At 43.9% G+C, this 23,311-nt stretch overlaps 1 protein-coding gene across 2 annotated transcripts in view; it reads right to left on the bottom strand.

The window, feature by feature from the left end:
* Positions 1-23,311, bottom strand: part of wdr36 (WD repeat domain 36) — an 81,834-nt gene that overhangs the window by 16,158 nt on the left and 42,365 nt on the right. Inside the window, exons 15-19 of one of the 2 annotated variants that reach the window (XR_004411330.1) lie at positions 22,422-22,530; positions 16,408-16,487; positions 16,031-16,138; positions 915-1,009; positions 511-656 (exon numbers count right to left, since the gene is read on the bottom strand). Coding sequence is in view for 1 of the 2 variants with exons in the window: in XM_033017416.1 (XP_032873307.1) it covers positions 501-656; positions 915-1,009; positions 16,031-16,138; positions 16,408-16,487; positions 22,422-22,530 (548 nt within the window). In the remaining variant the exon portion in view is untranslated. Of the gene's footprint in view, positions 1-500; positions 657-914; positions 1,010-16,030; positions 16,139-16,407; positions 16,488-22,421; positions 22,531-23,311 lie in introns of both variants that reach the window. The other variant, XM_033017416.1, reaches the window with a different exon arrangement.

Raw genomic sequence — 23,311 nt, 5'->3', positions numbered from 1 at the left:
ACTCCCCTTCCCATTCCCAGTGCTCATGCATTTCTCCCACCATCTATCAACTCCCAGCCACTCATATCTCATCCTCAGGTCGCCTTTTTCCTTTTTAGTTCCCTTCTTTTCACCCCTTTCATTCATATCCCTCCCTCCAGCTTAACATTTCATTCCTCCACTTTCCTCCTTATCTGACACCCTTCTGTATCCTTTTCACCTATCGCCTCCTTACCCCACTCATCTGCCAGTCAACCTGCTCTCAAATCCAAATATGCTTGCCAGCCTTGTAACTCAATTACCTCTCTTTTTCAACTTTCTTCCTTCCACCCCAATAGTCTGAAGAAGTGTCCTAACCCGAAACGGTGTCAGTCCATTCCCTCCACAGATGCTGCCTGACCCACTGAGTTCCTCCAGCACTTTGTTTTACTCAAGATTCCAGCATCTGCAGTTCCCAGTGTCACCACTATAAATATATTTTAAAATATGAATTCAAAAATGTTTTGATTACTAAAGCAAATTATTTGCTACCTTAATAACATCAAGATTGAGAAGATTTTTCCAACGTGATTCTGGAAGCAAGGAGAGTGTCACCAACTGCTCTCCGAGCTGTTCAGATGATTCATATTCTATCATCTGATCTTGCACTTCTGTTTCAATGTCAGACGACTTCAAATCTAAACCAAAAGTGTTTATTATGTTATTGATAAAATGTTAAATGCCAATAACTTGTTATAAACTTAACAGGAAGTATTTAGGCCATGAAGAAAAGTGATGCACAACCGTTACATGTTCCCCTTAAATAGAATCTAAAAAAGCAAAATAATTAACATTAGAAATTCTTGAAAATGTGGTTTTAGTCATTTGAAATAGCACATATTAAGCAAAACTAGAATTTAAATGCAATTTTTAGAAAAAAGGGTTTTAATAAAAACCTTGTTGACACGCTCCAGGAAGCACTGTAACAGCAGGTTGATAATCAGCAGGAAGTGGACGAAGGGCAATAATATTATATAACGTTTTATTAGACCTAAGCAAAAGAAGGAGAAACAAACATTCAGATTCACTGTATATCACAATCATCAGAGCTGCATTTCATAGTCAACTCCCCTTAACATGTGTATTTATCTTTTGAAAGGGCATTAACAGCCCATTAATTGAGGATTATTAGAATATCTTCCCACGTGTGAAAAACAGTGCTTTAGAGATTCCCAAAAATGTACAGAAAATGTAATTGTTTTTGGAATGTAGTAGACACTTGTGCTTAAAAATAGCAACTGATGTTCATACTTGTCAACAAACCTTTTATCAACATCAAAGACAACCAGTCATTTTAGAAATCTATGGAGGCGTTGACTGAGGTATAAACACTGGCCAAGACTTTGACGAAATGTCCTTGCTCGTTTAAGTACTGCAGTGGAAACATTTACATCCATCTATACACACCAATATGTTTATATTATATTTAGGTATAACATAACCTCACCGAAAAAGGTATATAAATATCTTAAGGTAGAATATGAGAAATAATTACTTTTCCTTGTCACTTTAATCAAGAATCTTTTTCAATCTCAACCAGTTTCAGTCTCAGAAAAGAAAAACATTGAGCAACAATCTCTAGTCATAGAGTGATACAGTGTGGAAACACTTGCCCCTCGGCCCAACTTGCCCACACCGGCCAACAATGTCCTAGCTACTTGCCTGCGCTTGGTCCATATCCCTCCAAACCTGTCCTATCCATGTACCTGTCTAAACTGTTTCTCAAACGATGGGATAGTCCCAGCCTCGACTACCTCTTCTGGCAGCTTGTTCCATACACCCACCACCCTTTGAGTGAAAAAGTTACCCCTCTGATTCCTATTAAATCTTTTCCCCTGGTCCTCAATTCCCCTACTCTGGGTAAGAGATTCTGTGCATCCACCCGATCTATTCCTCTCATGATTTTGTACACCTCAATAAGATCACCCCGCATCCTCCTGTGCTCCATGAGGTTGAGTAGACCCAGCCTACTCAACCTCTCCCCATAGCTCATACCCTCATACCTGGCAACATCCATGTAAATCTTTTCTGAACCCTTTCAAGCTTGACAATATCTTTCCTATAACATGATGCCCAGAACTGAACACAATACACTAAATGCAGTCTCACCAACATCTTATACAACTGCACATGACCTCCCAACTTCTATACTCAATACTCTGACTGATGAAGGCCAAAGTGCCAAAAGCCTTTTTGACCACCTTATCTACCTGCGACTCGACCTTCAAGGAACCATGCCACCTGTACTCCTAGATTCCTCTGCTTTACACTACCCAGACGCCTACCATTTGCTGTGTAGGTCCTGCCCTTGTTCGACATCCCAAAACGCAACACCTCACACTTCTCTGTATTAAATTCCATCAACCATTCCTCCGCCCACTTGACCAATCGATCCAGATCCTGCACCAATCTTTCACAACCATCTTCACTATATGCTCACTTTTGTATCATCAGTAAAATTGCTAATCTTGCCCTTCATGTTCTCATCCAAATCATTGATGTAGATGACAATCAGTAACGGGCCCAGCACCGAACCCCAAGGCACACCACTAGTCACAGGCCTCCAGTCTGAGAAGCAACCTTCCACCATTATCCTCTACTTCCTTCCGTGGAGCCAATTTGCTATCCATTCAGCTATCTCTCTGTGGATCCCATGTGATCTAACCTTCCAGAGCAGCCTACCATGCGGAACCTTGTCGAATGCCTTACTAAAATCCATGTACCCATGTCCACAGTGCCCTCATCGACCTTTTTAAGCTACCTCTTCAAAAAAAATCAGATTGTGAGACAACCTCCCATGTACAAAACCATGCTGACAGCCCTTAATCAGTCCGTACCCATTCAAATGCCTGTATAACCTATCCCTCTGAATGCTCTCAAATAAATTTCCAACTCAGATGTTAAACTCACCGGCCTATAGTTCCCAGCAGCCCTTCTTGAGAAGAAGCACAACATTTGCCACCCTCCAGTCTTCCAGCACCTCTCCTGTATTTAAGGACGACTCGTAAATTTCATCCAGGGCTCCCGCAATTTCCTCTCTAATTTCCCGGATATATCTGATCAAGCCCTGGAGATTTGTCTACCTTCGTACACGACAGTACCTTCAGTAACACTGACTGCTCTCAAGACACTTCCATTGACTGCCCCAAGTTCCTCCGTCCTACTGTCTTTCACCTTGGTAAATACATAGGAGAAATACTCATTGAGGACGTTGCCCATCTCCTGTGGCTCCACACAGAGGTGACCGCTTTAATTCCTGTGAGGTCCCACTCTCTCCCTATGTACCCTTTTCCCCCTTATGTATTTATAAAAGCTTTTGGGATTGCCCTTAATGCTACGTGCCAGCATTATCTCCTGGCCCATTTGTGCCCTTCTGATCTCCTTTTTCGGTTTACTCCTTAGCTGCTGAAACTCCTCCAGGGATGCACTTGATCCCAGCTGCCTATATCTGTCCCACGCAGCCTTCTAGTTTTTGGCCAATGCCTCAATTTCCCTCGTCAGCCAAGTTTCCTTACGTTTGCCCTTCACTCTAACGGGGACGTACGTATCCTGAGCTTACATAAGCACACTTTTAAAAACAGCCCACTTGGCCGATGTTCCTTTCCCCTCAAATAGCCTGCACCAGTCAACTTGAGCGAGACCCTGATTTGCTTCATTGCTTTCCAACAATTGGTATTGGTTTACTATTGTCACATGTTTGTGACAATTGTAGAGAAGTGCCAAAAAATATTGTTTTTGTTGTAGTTTAGACAAGAACAGCTATAGATGAATGCCACCTTGAAAATCGTTTGTCAATCAATCAGTGAAAACCACTCATAAAAGGAATTTTAAACAAAATATTTATCTTTCTGGTCTATGATCTGGGTCAGAGAAGTGAAGCGACTAAAACAGGTTAGGAGTCCACTTCCTTCAGCCATCAAATAAATACCAATTATTTTATATTGTTATTAAGACATGGCGCCTTTGTGTTGAATAACTTGACCTCTGGGCCAGAAAGAGGTTTTCCCCAAAATAAAGCACATAAAGACACCAACATTTGGTCATACAGGAGACATGTTATGCCTGGGACAGCATCCAAAGAAACCATCAAGTGCTTGGAATTCATAGCAGGTCTGGAGTATCTGTGATTAAACGGAGTTCATGTTTCAGGTTAATGACCCATCAACTTTGCACCATACAAGAGAGTTGTTCTTTTAAAGTAACCCTGCAGAGTGAGGCAGGATATGTCTGTTCCTGAGTCTAGACACACAAAAAAGGTTTGCAGAGACAACTGATAAAACAAAATCAAAAATTTCCGCCACCTCCAACAAGATCCCACCATTAACCACATTTTCCCACATCCGCTCCTTTGCGCCTTCCTCAGACCGTTCCCTCCGCAACTTCTTGGTTAATTCATCCCTTCCCACCCAAACCACCCCCTCCCCAGGTACTTTCCCCTGCAACCGCAGTAGATGCAACACCTGTCGCTATACCTCCTCTCTCGACCCTGTCCAGGGACCGACAGTCCTTTCCGGTTAGGCAGAGGTTCTCTTGCACCTCCTCCAACCTCATCTACTGTATATGTTGTTCAAGATGTGGACTCTGATACATCGGCAAGAGGCGGAGAGATTGACAAATTGGGAGTATAAAGATGGAGTTGAAAGGGAAGTGAGTACAGGAAAAGTTACAAAAGACTCTCGAATTAATGGGAAGGAAAGTTCGAGAAGGGATAAGAGAGTAAGGTCAGGGCCAATAGCGAGCGGTGCGAGAGGGGAGGTGAATACCGAGGCCAAAGTGTTGTGTATGAATGCGTAAGAAATAAAGTGGACGAGCTTGAGACTCAGCTAGATATTGGCAAGTATGATGTTGTTGGAATTACAGAGACATGGCTGCAAGAGGGCCAGGGCTGGGAATTGAATATTCAAGGGTATACCTCCTATCGAAAAGACAGACAGGTGGGCAGAGGGAGTGGGGTAGCTCTGTTGGTGAGGAATGAAATTCAGTCCCTTGCAAGGGGAGACATTGAAACAGGAGGAGTCAGTATGGATAGAAATAAGGAATTGTAAGGGTAAAAAGACTCTAATGGGACATCTTCAGGCCCCCAAATAGTAGCCTGGATATAGGGTGCAAGTTGAATCAGGAGTTAAAATTGGCATGTAGTAAAGGTAATGCTACAGTTGTTATGGGAGATTTCAACATGCAGGTAGACTGGGAAAATCAGGTTGGTACTGGACCCCAAGAAAGGGAGTTTGTGGAGTGCCTCCGTGATGGATTCTTAGAGCAGCTTGTATTGGGGCCTGAATTTAGTGTTATGTAATGAACTGGATTTGATAAAGGAACGAGGTTAAGGAGCCATTAGAAGGTAGTGACCATAATATGGTCGTTTAATCTACAATTGGAGAGGGAGAAAGGTAAATCGGAGGTGTTGGTGTTACAATTGAATAAAAGGGACTATGGAGCCATGAGGGAGGAGCTGGCCACAGTTGACTGGAAAGATACCCTAGCAGGGATGACAGTGGAACAACAATGGCAGGTATTCCTGGAAATAATACAGAAGGTGCAGGATCAGTTCATTCCAAAGCGGAAGATTCCAAAGGGAGTAACTGGGAACCGTGGCCGACAAGGGACGTCAGGGACAGTATAAAAATAAAAGATAAGTACACCGTAGCAAAGGTGAGCGGGAAGCAAGAGGATTGGGTAATGCTTAAAGAGCAACAGAAGATAACTAAAACGGTAATACGGGGAGAAAAGATGAGGTACAAAGGTAAGCTAGCCAAGAAGTCAAAGGAGGATAGTAAAAGCTTCTTTAGGTATGTGAAGAGGAAAAAATTAGTTAAGACCAAAGTTGGACCATTGAAGACTGAAAAAGGTGAATTTATTCTGGGGAACAAGGAAATGGCAGATGAGTTGAACAGGTACTTTGGATCCGTCTTCACGAAGGAGGACACAAACAATCTTCCTGATATACTAGTGGCCAGAGGATCTGGGGTGACGGAGGAACTGAAGGAAATCCACATTAGGCAGGAAATGGTGCTGGGTAGACTGATGGGACTGAAGGCTGATAAATCCCCAGGGCCTGATGGTCTGCATCCTAGGGTGCTTAAGGAAGTGGCTCTAGAAATTGTGGCCGCATTGGTGATAATTTTCTAATGTTCAAAAGATTCAGGATCAGTTCCTGTGGATTGGAGGGTAGCTAATGTTATCCCACTTTTTAAGAATGGCGGGAGAGAGAGAAAACGGGGAATTATAGACCTGTTAGCCTGACATTGGTGGTGGGGAAGATGCTGGAGTCAATTATGTAAGATGAAATGACGGCACATTTGGATAGCAGTAACAGGATCGGTCCGAGTCAGTATGGATTTACATAGGGGAAATCATGCTTGACTAACCTTCTGGAATTTTTTGAGGATGTAACTACAAATATGGACAAGGGAGAGCCAGTAGATGTAGTGTACCTGGACTTTCAGAAATCATTTGATAAGGTCCCACATAGGAGATTAGTGGGCAAAATTAGGGCACATGGTATTGGGGGTAGAGTGCTGACATTGGTTGGCAGACAGGAAACAAAGAGTAGGGATTAGCGGGTCCTTTTCAGAATGGCAGGCAGTGACTAGTGGGGTATATCGCAAGGCTCAATGCTAGGACCGCAGCTATTTACAATATACATCAATGATTTAGATCAAGGGTTCAAAGTAACATCAGCAAATTTGCAGATGGCAAAGCTGGGTGGCAGATTACTATTTAAATGGTGTCAAGTTGGGAAAAGGGGAAGTACAACAGGATCAGGGGGTCCTTGTTCATCAGTCAATGAAAGTAAGCATGCAGGTACAGTAGGCAGTGAAGAAAGTGAATGGCATGTTGGCCTTTATAACAAGAGGAGTTGAGTATAGGAGCAAAGAGGTCCTTCTGCAGTTGTATAGGGCCTAGTGAGACCACATCTGGAGTATTGTGTGCAGTTTTGGTCCCCTAATTTGAGGAAGGACATTCTTGCTATTGAGGGAATGCAGCGTAGGTTTACAAGGTTAATTCCCAGGATGGCGGGACTGTCATATGCTGACAGAATGAAGCGGCTGGGCTTGTATACTCTGGAGTTTAGAAGGATGGGAGGGGATCTTTTGAAACATATAAAATTATTAAGGGTTTGGACATGCAAGAGGCAGGAAACATGTTCCCGATATTGGGGGAGTCTAGAACCAGGGGCCAATGTTTAAGAATAAGGGGCAAGCCATTTAGAACAGAGACGAGGAAACACTTTCTCTCACAGAGTTGTGAGTCTGTGGAATTCTCTGCCTCAGAGGGTTCTCTGGATACTTTCAAGAGAGAGCTAGATAGGGCTCTTAAAGATAGGGGATATGGGGAGAAGGCAGGGGATATGGGGAGAAGGCAGGAACAGGGTACTGATTGGGGATCAGCCATGATCACATTGAATGGCTGGCTCGAAGGGCCGAATGGCCTACTCCTGCACTTATTGTCTATTGGCAAGACCAAACGCAGTCAGGGCGATCGTTTCGTGGAACACCTTCGCTCAGCCCGTGTGAACCAACCTGATCTTCCGGTTGCTGGACACTTTAATTCTCTTTCCCATTCCTACACAGACCTTTCTGTCCTCGGCCTCCTCCATTGTAAGAGTGAGGCTAAACACAAATTGGAGGAACAGCATCTCATATTTAACTTGGGCAGCTTACAGCCCAGTGGTATGAATATTGATTTTTCTCACATCAGGTTCCCTCTCTCTCGCTATCCTGCCCCCCCCCCCCCCCCCACCCAAGTCACACTATTTTCTCATTTTCACCCTACAAACAGCTTACAATGGCCTGTTTCCTTTATTATCATTTTATCATTACTTTTTGCATATCTTTCATTCATTGTTTTTTATCTCTCCACATCACCGTCCATATCTCTCATTTCCATTATCCCTAACCAGTCTGAAGAAAGGTCTCGACTCAAAACGTCACCTATTCCTTCTCTCCAGAGATGCTGCCTGTCCCGCTGAGTTACTCCAATCTGGTTTCAGAGATTGGCATTTCACACATGAAACTTAGATTATGATGGTAGTTCATTGATTAACTCCTGGATCCAAACACTGGAAAATATGCAAAGTACTTCTTTAAAATACAGGCATTCAGGCTATTTTAAGGCACTTACATATCATATTGATATAATGGAGTCCATTGATTTAACCTCTTTTAGGAAATTGCATCTGTGCGCGATAATTGTACTGACGTAAAACATTTTGCAGGGACACGATTCATATTTAAAATTAAATAAATTGATAACCTTTACAAAAGAATAGCAACAACAATCTACTGAATAAATATGGCACCAAAAGGTTAGTCTGTTTAAAGATGGCCTTTTTTGCAGGCTGATGTCCAGCTTAGTTTCTTCCTTATAACAGAAACATTTTTACAAATTGCTAAGCGATTTAGAGGACTTGTGGGTGGGTATTTCACACAAATAGACTTTGGCCAACTTATTACATTAGAGGAGATGGTTTCCAGGAATGAAAATATCAAGACAATACTCTGAGAATTTAGCTTGAGTAAACTCTGAAACTATACTCTGTGGCTCTATGTTGTGTTCCTGAAGAAATATTAGTGTGAACAAATTTATCTTTCACTGCAAGAAACGAGTTTGCTGATTACTAGAGCCAGGATGTTTAGGCACTAAAACACTCTGAAATAGGCAGGCAAAAATGCATAATAAAATTACAAAAAAGGCACAACGGGCATTTATTGACCAAAAAAAGGCATAAAAAGGCATGTATTTCCACCACCAAAATGACCAAAGTTGCCTGGTTGCACATAATTACTAGATTTTTTTCAAATTATCCGGTGTTAAACTATGCCGTCTGCCAGACAGAATATGCTTCAGTTGTGAAAAACTTTCTACCTCAGCTGAGGTCACTGGTGCATACCCGAAACAAGCTACAGACTCTAATTCATGTCGATATCTTGTGCATTACAACTACCTTTGAGAAATTTCGTTCAGACCGAAAGGTCTGAATGACAATAAAGGATAATTCAATTCAATTCAAAATTCAATTTAGCTATGGTTTTGTATTTCTTCAAGATCTTTGTTAGCTAAAATCTCTCTCTCACATTTTCCTTGTATGTCTTTACCTACATCGCCAGGAATTTTACAAATATCGTCAGTTACTTTGTTGAAAACCTGCAAGTTATTCACTAATGTTTTGCCACGTTTCTCCAGAGAAGTGATAGCTTGTGGGAAGTTTGCAAAATTGGAAGCAATAAACACAAGATCGCAGTGGAGGGACATTTTCTGCATGATTTCACTGACGATCCTGACTGCAGCAGATTCTTCTTCTTCAAAACAGTTGACGATTTATTTTATCTTTTCAAAACTTGCAGCATAGTAGAGTACAGCAGAGAGCCATGTACCTCACCTAGTCAAAACGGGCTGAGGAGGTAGCGGAATCTCGGGTGCCATTTCCTTGAACAACTGCACATGTGACGGTGCTTTGAGGAAGCTTTTCTTGGCATTGGAAACCATGCAATCGACATTTCGAAAGAAGCTACGTATGTGATTGGCAATTCTATGAAGTCCTTGACCTAAGCATGTCAAATGCAACATTTTGGGGAATAAAACTTTGAGCACGAGCAGCTTTTTTCATGTACAGAGCCGCATCAGTCACAAACAGAAGAACATTCTTGTGTTTTATACCTTCTGGCCAAAGTACAGCAAGTGAAGATGTAAACAACTGAGCAATAGTTGAGCTGTTTGACTTCTCCAATACCTCCGATGTCAACAAATACTCCTTTGATGGTTGACCTGCCTCCAGTATATCGATGACCACATTGGCAACATATCTCCCCACAGCATCGGTTGTCTCGTTTATTGAGATCCATATTTTGTTGCATGCAACTTCATTTCTAATTTTCTGCACAACAATGTTGAAGTTGCTGTCAACATACCTTTTCTGTAATGATGACTCGCTTGGCATATGTTGCTCTATGTATTTCTCTAAAAAACCTCTGAGAGATTTGTTTTCCAATTTCCACAGTGGAATTCCAGCATCAATGAATGCCTTGCACAGATCACTCGAAAACTCAGATTTGCGACTGGAGCCAGCAGCAAATGTGGTGAGGAGACAAGCTTGGGTATTTTGCTTGGGTAGTCCACACCCCAGCGGTATCAACATTAACCTCCAATTTTAGATATCCCTTGTCTTCTCCCTCCTCCCCCTTCCCAGCTCACCTTCTAGTCCTACTGTCTACACCTCTTCCTTTCTTTACCCTGCCCCCCCCCCCAGATCAGTCTGAAGAACGGTCTCGACCCAAAACGTCACTTATTCCTTCTCTCCATAGATGCTGCCTCACCCGGTGAGTTTCTCCAGCATTTTCTGTCGACCTTCGATTTTTCCAGCATCTGCAGTTCTTTCTTATATAGATCGTGGAGAAGACTGAACCAGCAGGCAGCGGCACAAACGAATGAACGACCGACGGTGGCGCTCCTGGTTTCACTCCGGTGTGGAAATCTTTTTATAAGTTATACTGAGTTATCACATTAATAATAACATTAATATTAACGTGTTAACATAGAAAACGGTACAACGGGAGAAATTAGCATGATCTTTTAGCAAAAAGGCAAAAAAACCCCGCTAATTTAGGCACTCGATCGTGAAAAAGGCATTATCTTGATGAAATTATCAAAAAAGGCATGAAAAGGCACATGGCAAAACTCTGGCTCCGATTACCTTCAGCTACTAAGGTTCTAAATTTAACTCACTTCTCAACCTCTTTTCCTCTTTAAAAATGATTTCTATCTATCTGTCGATGTATCTATACATGATTAAAACTCTGATCTTGTGCTCTTCCGGATTGAGTGGTTCTTCTATATGCGCAAAAACGGTATGCGATAGCGCTACGATTTTACGCCAGCTTACTCACCATTCTCCTGTGCTGTGAGTGCAACAAGTTTTGTTCTGATCGATGATATATTCTAAAAGTTATTATTAAGGTTTAAAAATCGTAAAGACCGCGCATGCGCAGTTTGCTGTCAGTCGCCGCTACGCAGATTGATCTCCTGTCAGTCAGGAAGGGGCGTCGCCGCACTGATTGGCTGCATCCGCGGTCAATCGGCTGGCGGTCGCCATGGTGAAGGAGTGGCGCCGCCGCCAGAGGAGCTGCGGCCGCGCAGTACCTGGTGGGGAGGGTGGTGCCGCGGGCCAAGCCCGGGGACTGGAGCTAAGGACGAGCCAGAGGACTGGGCCCAAACTGGAGCCAAGGACAAGCCCGGGGACTGGGCCTGGGATGGAGCCACGGGCCGAGCCCGGGGACTGGGCTTGAACCAAAGACGGGGTCAGGGACGAGCCCGGAGATGAAGTCACGGCCTGGACTAGAGCCCAGGCTGCAGCCGAGCTGAGGGCTGGAGTCGTGCCCAAGCCCAGGGCCTGGGTCAAGGTGTACCAGCGCCTCGGGGGCCTCCCGGACCCCGTCATCCTGCAGCACAGCTTCCACTTCCTGCTCTGCGGACAGCTCTGGCTTGGCCACCCGCCACGCTCACCCCGCCCCAGACATAGCGAGCCCGGCTCCGTCGAGGCCCAGGTCCGCGAGTGCTTCGGCCGCCTACAGCCAGGGCCAGGCCGAGTACGAGAACCGGGTCGAGTTCCAGGCCCTGGCGCTGCTCTACGACCTAGGTAGGTGCTGGGGCAGGGAATGGGAGTGAGGGGAGGAGGATGTGGGAAAGGGGAAGGAGGGAGATGGGGAGGTATATGGAGATGGGGGCGGGGTTGCATCGCCGAGCCCAGCTGTTTACCCGCTGCCAAGGAACATCACGGGTCCCGGGACAGGCAGCGCTGCAGCGGCTCCTTCGCGCAGGCGCGGACACCGGGAGTGGCCCTAACGCAGCGCACCATTACACAGAGAGAGGGAGCGAGAGGGGGCGCCGCAGCCCGGCCCACAGCACAGTGGGGGGAGGAGGAGAGAGGGGGGAGAGAGGGATGAGGGAGGGAGGGGGGGAGAGAGATGAGGGAGGGAGGGGGGAGAGAGGGAGGGGGGGAGAGAGGGATGAGGGAGGGAGGGGGGAGAGAGGGATGGAGGGGGGAGAAAGGGATAAGAGTGGAACGGGGGAAGAGGGAGGGGTGAAAGAGGGAGAGTGGCGTAGAGAGGTGGTGGAGTGCAAGGGGGTAGGGAGGGGGGGTAGAAGGGGTCTGGGGTGATGGGCAAGGTGGGATAGAGGGGGGGTGGGGAGTAGAGGGAGAGAGGGGTGGATTTGATGGGAGGGGGATAGGCGTGAGTGGTGGAATATTGCCTTGGGGGAATGGGTGAGTGGTGGAATATTGCATTGGGGAACGGGTTGCGTTGGGCGACCAGGCCTCCCGTGTGACAGGGACCCTCACTTAATCGAGTATTTCTTTACATAACTTGGTGTAAAATTTAGTTTGACAATGCTCCCATGAAGCTTCTCCTTCTGAGTTCAGACTGTAATATAACTACAATCTATTGTTGCAATTGCATCATGGATAATTGTGTGAGAACACTTTGTGTCGAGACCCGAGAAAAGCACTTTAAATCACAAGCAACATCATGACTAGAAATGTGGTAATTTACTTATACCATCCTCAATCTGTCTGAAATCAACTGGCTTCAGTTGAATTGAATTGAATTGAATTGAATTGAATCCTTTATTTGTCATTCAGACCTTTCGGTCTGAACGAAATGTTGTTGCCTGCAGCCATACATGTAATAATAACAACACACAATAAACACAAATTAACATCCACCACAGTGAGTTCACCAAGCACCTCCTCACTGTGATGGAGGCAAAAGTCTTAGAGTTACTGTCTCTTCCCTCCTCTTCTCCCTCTGCGCTGAGGCGATACCCCACCGGGCGATGGTAAATCAGTCCCGCGGTTCAAGCTCCGCGGCCCGGGGGTGGTCGAAGCTGCCGCCCTCCAGTCCAGCGGTGCAAGCTATTGCCACGGGAGCTCCGGAAAACAGGCACCAGCTTGTGACCCGCGAGCTCCCGACGATGTCGTCCACTGGCCCGCGGCCGAGCCCCGGATTCAGGTCGCCGCCGCCTAAATGATTTAGCAAGAAGTGCAGATGCTGGAAAAATCGAATGTAGACAAAAATGCTGGAGAAACTCAGTGGGTGAGGCAGCATCTATGGAGCGAAGGAATAGGTGACGTCTGAAGAAGGGTCTGAAGAAGGGTGTCGACCCGAAACGTCATCAATACCGTAGCTCCATAGATGCTGCCTCACCCGCTGAGTTTCTCCAGCATTTTTGTCTACATTCGATTTTTCCAGCATCTGCACTTCTTGCTAAATCATTTCCTGCTACCTAATCACACGCAATCTTCTGCAATGGTATATTCCTGCCGCATTCATTCTGAATTTCTGATCTCAGTACCCCTCACCTCCAAAGCTATTTCATATTGATATAATTCATCTTAGTGGCATCTGAAAGCATATCAGAATCAATGTACCACAACCCAAGGTCTACTGCATCATCAGCTTATTAGATCCTCTACCATCCTGAATTTACTCAATGCTTGCCCGACATCTAATCGGCACATTAAAAAAAAATAATCACTTGCCTAAATGCAGAGTAACCCTTGCCACAAATTTCAATTCCTCATCATTAATTTTATCTACTTTGCTGGCAATTAGCACAGGCGAAATTGATCCTTTCACTTCAGCACCAAATGATTTATTGTGCATTTCCTCTAGTTTTGACCTGCATTTCATAGGTTTCTCTCTCTCCAACTGTCTTCATTAATCTATCAACCAGATGTCTTCATCCTTAGCTTGTCTTCATGGTAATTCTGCCCCACCCTCAGAGATATTCCCTACATTTCATCCTTCTTTCCCAGCCATCTCTGCAACTTAAAATTAATTTGATGTCTCTCTTACCCAGTTCGGACCTGAATTTTTAATTTTTAATATTAACCACATATGCTACCCACCTTGTTTATTATTTCCAGCATTCTGTTTTTATTTAATCATTTCACAATCTGTTTTATATTTAATCTAGAAATAAACCTTGTTATCTACCTCAACCTACTTTCATGTTCCTCATAAACCCCAATTCTAAAACCATACTACCTCACCCCAGTGCTTCAGCTCGTGTGTAGTTGAAACCCCCATTTATGCCTTTATAATGAAAGATAATTCCAATAATCTAATCAAACTTTCAATTTCTATCGTCAATAAAAACGGGTGAGCTGGAAATCCTACCATCAATATCCTAAAAACATCCAGTCCAGCTCAACCTTTAGCACTGTGCATGATGACTTGCAACAACAGTTTAAAAAAAGACATACTCATATTCAAATCCCTCTAAAACCTAAAACCTTACTCTGTATCCAATCTTCTTCAGCCCTACAAACCTTTGAGATCTTACTGGTCTCCAATTAGTGGTTGTGCATTCTGATGTCTTCTTTGCTGAACTTCTCCTCATCCCATCTGTTTCCCTTGCTCATTAAAACTAAGATTTAGAATCATAAAAACGTTACTGCAATGAAGGAGTTCATCAAGCCCAAGCCATTTCAGGTCAAGACGCTGCTTATCATTCAAATCTACAGTCTCTTGCATCTCCTAAGCCATTCTCGACTTTGCTCACAACTCTAATTTTTGTTTCTCTCCTTTCAAGTCTCAATGTAATCCCTTGCCCCATGACTTGATAAATACTAGATCATTACTACTTGTTGCATTGCTTCTTTTTCCAGGTGCCTTCAATTTATGAACAGTGTTTCTCAATTCATATGCCAACAGCAAACCTTTCTTCATATACTTTGTCGCCAACAGTCTGTCCTTTCCTTCTTTGTGTTTAAATAGTATGTGTTAAATGTATGTTTGTAGTGTTCTTTAGCTTGTTTTATGTGGGGGGGGTGGGGTTGGGGAAACGTTTTCTAATTTCTTACCTCGATGGAGATGAGATTTATTTCCGTATAGTATCTCCGTCCGCATTGCAGCCTAATATCAAGGAGTTGGTGGCCTTTGCTGGAGACAGACGTTTGAGAGTTCCACCGCGGGTGCCTGCGGCCTTACTATCGCGGAGCTCGTGATCCCTTTACCAGGGATCGACCTTGGAGATTCAACCGTGGATGCCTGCAGACTTTACGTTACGGAGCCCGTGGTCTCTGGTCAGAGACCGACATCGGGAACTCCAAGCCGAGGGAGTTTCAGCCGCCCCGATGCGGGAGCTTCGATCGCCCCGACACGGGAGCTTTGACCGCTGGCTGCGGGAGCTTTGAGTCCCCCTAAGGATGATTTGACTGCCCCGACCGCGGGAGAAATAAAGAGGAAGAAGATTGGACTTTTTTGCCTTCCATCACAATGAGGAATGTGGGGAATCTACTGTGGTGGATGTTTATGTTAACTTTTCTGTGTTTGTGTGTCTCGTTGCTTTTTTTTCGTATGACTGTATGGTAATTCGCATATCATTATACCTTAATTGGCACTAAAAATTATTCCTCATTCAGTAGTCACTCATAAATCTTTGATTGTCTCATGTAGTGTCATTGTATACTTCACATTTTATGTGATCCGCAAACTTTGAAATGGTCCCGACACCAAAATTTGGACACTCAAATATCTCTCAAGAAAATCAGTGTTGATAGTACCAACTCGGAAAAATGCCACTATTGGATCTCCTGGCCTAATATATACCTAGCAGTACAATGTCAAGTCTTGTTTAATCATCTTCCTACGTATATTTAAATATTATACTGTACTGAAATACTAAACAAATACAAGTTATTGGAAAGTACAAATCTTATTCATTTGATTCATTAATTTGATTTTTGATAGCTTTTCTAGGATTTGAAAGCATTATTGCACCTGCTATAATCTTTGAGTTATGGTGCAGCACCTAGTAATTACGCAAAACAGAAAGCTAATTTTTTCTTCACATAAGTACTGTCACGTTCAATTGCAAGCAGAATCTCATTTAACTTCTTCACCAACAATTACTGGAAAACCAGAAACATTTCAATCTGCTGAACGTAGGTATGGGGAAACATAAGCAACTGAATATTACTGTATACTTGTTCTGTAAAAATTATACATACCAGAGGTATATTCCTAAGTTATCAACATGAGCAGTAGCAAGAAAATCTCCAGTGGGAGACATGGTAATACTGATAGCTGCCGAATCAAGCAAAAAGCAATCTATTAAGCTGTGAAGAGAGAAAAAAAAATTAAAATCAAATTATGACTTTCAAAAAATGCACTTAATTTAATTTAAAACATTTGTGATTCATGTTGTGCCCCAAAGTGCATTTACAGAGGGTTAAAAAAAAAGTATTCAAACTGTCAATCATAATTTTTTCCAAATGAGACCTGGCAGTTTACAAAATTACAAAACAGTTTTAGTTCAATAGAATAAGCAAACACAAAAAAAATTCCGTAGAATATTATTTGTATGCGACCTTTTATTGCAACATACCAGCCCGATGGGAGATCCCAGGTCCTTATCGTGCAGTCCATTGATGCCGTAATTAACCACCGACCATCTGGACTAAAAGCCTGAAAAGAAATGGGACAAGTGATACTATTATGATGTATTAACCTAATATTATACTCTCTTTAGTATTTATAAAAGTTTCATTAATATCAATTGGAAAACTCCTGCAAATTACCACCTACCTATTTAGAATTAAAATGTTAAACTATTTCAAATGTTTTGAAATGTCAGAGTCAGAGAGACAAACAGCACTAAAACTGGCCCTCTGGCCCAACATCCATACTAACCAAGATCCCTCATCTAAGCTAATACCATTTGCTTGTACCTGGCCATTTCCCTCTAAACCTTTCCAATCCATATCATATACCTTTGAAATGTCTTTAAAAAGTAGTTATTGTACCTGCCTCAACCACTTCCTCCGGCAGCTCATTGCATATATTCAGCACCCTTTGTGTAAGAAAGTTGCCCTCAGGTTAAATTTTGTTCTCCTCTCAACTTAAACCTATGCCACCTAGTTCTTGACTCCACAACACCGGGGAGAAAAGATTGTGAATTCACCTTATCTAGTCACCTTATGATTTTATACATAGTGTAGATGGGACATGTTGGTCGATGTGGGCAAGTTGGGCTGAAGGGCCTGTTTACATGCTCTATCTCATACGTTTTGTCTTTTCATCTTTGGCCAATGTCTAACTATCTGCCTATTAAACAGCTGTATACACCTGTCACTAGCCAGGCTTTGTCCTGCCCCACTTCTCTTCCAGTTTTTCCCTCTACCACCACAATCAGTCTGAAGAAGGGTCACAACCCAAAACATCACCCATCCATATTCACCAGCACTCCGTCCTTTTTTCCTATACTAAGTTCTCTGACTGCTAAGTTCTCAGCCATGATCATATTGAATGGCGATGCAGGCTCGAAGGCGGTGCAGGCTGCACCTATTTTCTATGTTTCTATGTAAAGGCCAGGTGCCAAATGCCACCTTCACAATCCCATCTAAGTGTGTCACCACTTTCAGGTAAATATACACTAGCACTCCTCGATCCTTCTGCTCTACAAACTCCCCAGGGTCCTACTGCTCACTGTGAAGGTGCTGCCCTGGTTTGACTTCCCAAAGTGCAATACCTCACACTTATCCAAATTAAACTCCATTCGCCATTCTTCGGCCTATTTACCCAGCTGATCAAGATCCCACTGTAATACTTTGATCATCAGAGACGTTTACAGACCATTCAGATTCAGATTCAGATTCAATTTTAATTGTCATTGTCAGTGTACAGTACAGAGACAACGAAATGCATTTAGCATCTCCCTGGAAGAGCGACATAGCAAATGATTTAAATAAATAATAATGTGATAATAAGTGTCCGGGGGGTGGGGGGGTGATTGGCAGTCACCAAGGTACGTTGTTGAGTAGAGTGACAGCCGCCGGGAAGAAGCTGTTCCTGGACCTGCTGGTTCGGCAACGGAGAGACCTGTAGCGCCTCCCGGATGGTAGGAGGGTAAACAGTCCATGGTTGGGGTGAGAGCAGTCCTTGGCGATGCTGAGCGCCCTCCGCAGACAACGCTTGCTTTGGACAGACTCAATGGAGGGGAGCGAGGAACCGGTGATGCGTTGGGCAATTTTCACCACCCTCTGCAATGCCTTCCGGTCGGAGACAGAGCAGTTGCCATACCATACTGTGATGCAGTTGGTAAGGATGCTCTCGATGGTGCAGCGGTAGAAGTTCACCAGGATCTGAGGAGACAGATGGACCTTCTTCAGTCTCCTCAGGAAGAAGAGACGCTGGTGAGCCTTCTTGATCAGAGTTGAGGTATTGTGGGTCCAAGAGAGGTCATCGGAGATGTTGACTCCCAGGAACCTGAAGCTAGAAACACGTTCCACCTCCGTCCCGTTAATGTGGATGGGGGTGTGCGTGCCGCCCCTGGACTTCCTGAAGTCTACAATGAGCTCCTTGGTCTTCTTGGAGTTAAGGGCCAGGTTGTTGTCAGCGCACCATGCTGCTAAGTGCTGGACCTCCTCCCTGTAGGCCGACTCATCGTTGTTGCTGATGAGGCCAATCACCGTTGTATCATCTGCATACTTGATGATGGTGTTAGTACCATGTACAGGTGTGCAGTCATAGGTGAAGAGGGAGTAGAGGAGGGGGCTCAGCACACAGCCCTGTGGAACGCCGGTGTTCAGGGTGAGGGTTGAAGAGGTGTGCTTGTCTAACCTAACAGACTGGGGTCTGTTGGTTAGAAAGTCCAGTATCCAGTTGCAGAGGGAGGGGTCGATGCCCAGGTTACCGAGTTTGGTGATCAGTTTTGATGGTATAATGGTGTTGAATGCTGAGCTGTAATCGATGAACAGCATTCTTACGTAAGTGTCTCTGTTGTCGAGGTGGGAGAGGGCGGAGTGAAGTGCCGTTGAGATGGCATCCTCCGTACTCCTGTTCTTGCGGTAGGCAAACTGATAGGGATCCAGTGTGGGGGGTAGGCAGCTTTTGAGGTGTGCCAGGACCAGCCTCTCGAAGCACTTGGTGATGATGGGGGTAAGTGCAACTGGGCGGAAGTCGTTGAGGCTTGCCGCAGTGGTGTGTTTTGGCACTGGCACGATGGAGGTGGTTTTAAGGCACGTGGGGACAACTGCTTGGGCAAGTGACAGGTTGAAGATGTCAGTCCAGACGTCTGTCAGCTGCGCAGCACAGGCCCTGAGCACGCGCCCGGGGATGCCGTCAGGGCCAGCAGCTTTACGTGCATTAGTCCTACTCAGTGCCACAAATACGTCGTAGGGGGTGAGTGTGAGGGGTTGGTGATTGGCAGGTAGCACAGCCTTGATGGCTGTCTCTAGATTGTCCCTGTCGAAGCGGCCATAGAAGTGGTTAAGCTCCTCAAGGAAGGAGGCGTCGCTGGATGTGGGGGTGGTGTTGGAGGGTCTGTAGTCTGTGATGGCCTGGATGCCTTGCCACATGCGTCGGGGGTCGGAGTTGTTGTTGAAGTGCTCCTCAATCCTGAGCTTATGGCAGTGCTTGGCCTTCTTGATGCCCCATACCATGCAAAGGGCATTCTGTCAGCAGGTTACTGCAAGGCAGCTACTACCATTGCTGCCTGGGGACAGGTCCTCAAGTTTGAGCTGTGTTAAATCGAGTCACCACCTGTTGATCACCTCATCTCATGAAATGGTATGAAAGAAAGTAAATTGCAGGTATTCCAGAGGAGGCAATGGTCATGCCAGCTTGATCCAATCCAACCATAATTTTACAGAATCCAAATTCTGTCATTTCAATCAGCATTCCAATTAGTTAGTATTGAGTATTTTGGACACTTCATACATAAAAACATAGAAGAGTACAGCACAGAAACAGACCCTTCAGCCTACAATGTTTGCGCCGAACATGATGCCGAACTGAACTGACCTTATCTGCCTGTGCATGATCCATATTCCTCTATTCCCTGCTCTTCCATGTGCCTATCTAAAAGCGTCTTAAACACCACTATCGAATCTGCTTCCACAACTACTGGGCAAGGCGTTCCAAGCCCCAACCACACACTCTGCAAAAGACTTGCCCCACACATCTCCATTAAACTATCCCCCTCTCACCTTATAGCTATGGCAACTATTGTTGGACATTTCCATCCTGGGAAAAAGGTTCTGACTGTCTACCCTATCTACGCGTTTCATAATTGTATATACTATCAAGTCCCCTCTCAACCTTCAACGGTGCAAAGAAAACAAAGCAAGTCTATCCCTGCAGCTGAAATCCTCTATTCCAAGCAGCATTCTTGGAATAGAGGAATTCCCACACTGGCATCGAGCGACACATCATCAGCAAACCTAGTGCACTCAATCTCCTCATTCATATCTCTGCTACAGTGAACATCTCGAACCCCAGGAAGATTCCTGCAACATGTCACTGGTCAGTCATCCAACCTGAAGAGGACCCATTTATTCTCACTTGATAACCATATAATAACCATATAACAATTACAGCACGGAAACAGGCCATCTCGACCCTTCTAGTCCGTGCCGAACACGTATTCTCCCCTAGTCCCATATACCTGCGCTCACACCATAACCCTCCATTCCTTTCCCGTCCATATAACTATCCAATTTATTTTTAAATGATAAAAACGAACCTGCCTCCACCACCTTCACTGGAAGCTCATTCCACACAGCCACCACTCTCTGAGTAAAGAAGTTCCCCCTCATGTTACCCCTAAACTTCTGTCCCTTAATTCTCAAGTCATGTCCCCTTGTTTGAATCTTCCCTACTCTCAGTGGGAAAAGCTTATCCACATCAACTCTGTCTATCCCTCTCATCATTTTAAAGACCTCTATCAAGTCCCCCCTTAACCTTCTGCGCTCCAAAGAATAAAGCCCTAACTTGTTCAACCTTTCCCTGTAACTTAGTTGCTGAAACCCAGGCAACATTCTAGTAAATCTCCTCTGTACTTTCTCTATTTTGTTGACATCTTTCCTATAATTAGGCGACCAAAATTGTACACCATACTCCAGAATTGGCCTCACCAATGCCTTGTACAATTTTAACATTACATCCCAACTTCTATACTCAATGCTCTGATTTATAAAGGCCAGCACACCAAAAGCTTTCTTTACCACCCTATCTACATGAGATTCCACTTTCAGGGAACTGTGCAGTTATTCCCAGATCCCTCTGTTCACCTGCATTCTTCAATTCCCTACCATTTACCATGTACGTCCTATTTTGATTTGTCCTGCCAAGATGTAGCACCTCACATTTATCAGCATTAAACTCCATCTGCCATCTTTCAGCCCACTCTTCCAACTGGCATAAATCTCTCTGTAGACTTTGAAAATCTACTTCATTATCCACAACCCCACCTATCTTAGTATCATCTGCATACTTACTAATCCAATTTACCACACCATCATCCAGATCATTGATGTACATGACAAACAACAGTAGACCCAACACAGATCCCTGTGGCACCCCACTAGTCACTGGCCTCCAACCTGACAAACAACCATCCACCATTACTCTCTGGCATCTCCCATTCAGCCACTGTTGAATCCATCTTGATACTCCACCATTAATACCCAACAATTGAACCTTCTTAACCACCAACCTTCCATGAGGAACCTTGTCAAAGGCCTTACTGAAGTCCATATATACAACATCCACTGCTTTACACTCATCAATTTCCCGAGTAACCTCTTCAAAAAATTCAAGATTAGTCAAACATGACCTTCCAGGCACAAATCCATGTTGACTGTTGCTAATCAGACCCTGTTTATCCAGATGCTTATAGATATTATCTCTAAGTATCCTTTCCATTAATTTGCCCACCACTGACGTCAAACTAACAGGTCTATAATTGCTAGGTTTACTCTTAGACCCCTTTTTAAACAATGGAACAACATGCGCAGTACGCCAATCCTCCGGCACTATTCCCGTTTCTAATGACATTTGAAATATTTCTGTCATAGCCCCTGCTATTTCTACACTAACTTCCTTCAATGTCTTAGGGAATATCCTGTCCTGTCCGGACCTGGAGACGTATCCACTTTTATATTTCTCAAAAGTGTCAGTACTTCCTCTTCTTTGAATCTCATAGTTTCCATAGCTACTCTACTTGTTTCCCTTACCTCACATAATTCAATATCCTTCTCCTTGGTGAATACCGAAGAAAATAAATTGTTCAATATCTCCCCCATCTCTTTTGGCTCTGCAGATAGCTGTCCACTCTGACTCTCTAATGGACCAATTTTATCCCTCGTTATCCTTTTGCTATTAATATAGCTGTAGAAACCATTTGGATGCAGATTAATTAATTCACGAGTGAAGTGACTGGAAAAATATGTCATTATTCTGCCCAGTCTCTAAAGTAACACAAATTAAATTCCACTAATTAAATTCCATTTAATGACTAAAACGTAGCAAAATAATTTCAAGCTATGAATACTTTGTTAGCAATGCTAGAAAATATTTCTACAAAATCTACAAGCATACTTTGTATGCAAAAACTCATACCATATCATTTATTTGATTCTGATGTCCAGTGAATCTTCTCACAATTTTTCTTGTTTCACTGTCCAGAACAGTTATCCTGAAATCATCCATAGCAACAGCCAACATGCCACTAATAAAAGGGATATATAAACAGTAATTTGTGAAATGTGTGATATTTTGTGCTACCCTGAAATCATGAAATCTACATAATGGAATGAATAATTGTAACAACTCTAATTGAAACTGTCCAAAGTCCTCCAAACAGAGGTGACAAGGTAGACAATCAAATAAGAAATTTGAGATGCATGGATCACAGATAGCAGAAAAGTATTACATAAACATATTACATAAAGCCCTCCCTTCACCACCTCCAGTTTAAATTCCATTTGGAATATTTTGGAGAACCAAGAAACCAAGAACAGCTGCAGGAACTCAGGGGGGGCAGATGAAATACGTGATTAACATTTCAGGTTAGGACCTCGCATCTGCAGTTTCTGGTTGATGAAAAATAAAAGAGTCATTAGTGTTTAAAAAATATTGAGATTCTCTCTCCTGAAGGCCACGCCCCTTCCGGAGGGACTATAAAACCGAGAAGTGTGGAGGTGCCTCAGTTCTCTGCAAGATGGGGGAGCGAGAGGTCGCAATTCTCAGTCTGAGCTGTGAATAACACTGAACACATGTCTACTAAACTGTGAGTGGTTTTACTGACCTGTCAGTGCCCTAAATGTGGTTTGAAAATGTAGTTTGAAAATGCAAAAGTGTGTTTTGGTTTGAAAGTGCTAAAGCTGTGTTGCCTTTGGTTTTGAAAGTGCTAAAGCAAGCTGCCTTGCATTTGGTTTTGAAAGTGCTAAAGCAAGCTGCCTTGCCTATGGTTTTGAAAGTGCTAAAGCAAGCTGCCTTGCCTATGGTTT

The sequence above is a fragment of the Amblyraja radiata genome, chromosome 3, assembly GCF_010909765.2.
Source record: "Amblyraja radiata isolate CabotCenter1 chromosome 3, sAmbRad1.1.pri, whole genome shotgun sequence".
Taxonomy (NCBI): domain Eukaryota; kingdom Metazoa; phylum Chordata; class Chondrichthyes; order Rajiformes; family Rajidae; genus Amblyraja; species Amblyraja radiata.
This window is presented reverse-complemented; position numbering and strand designations above follow the sequence as displayed.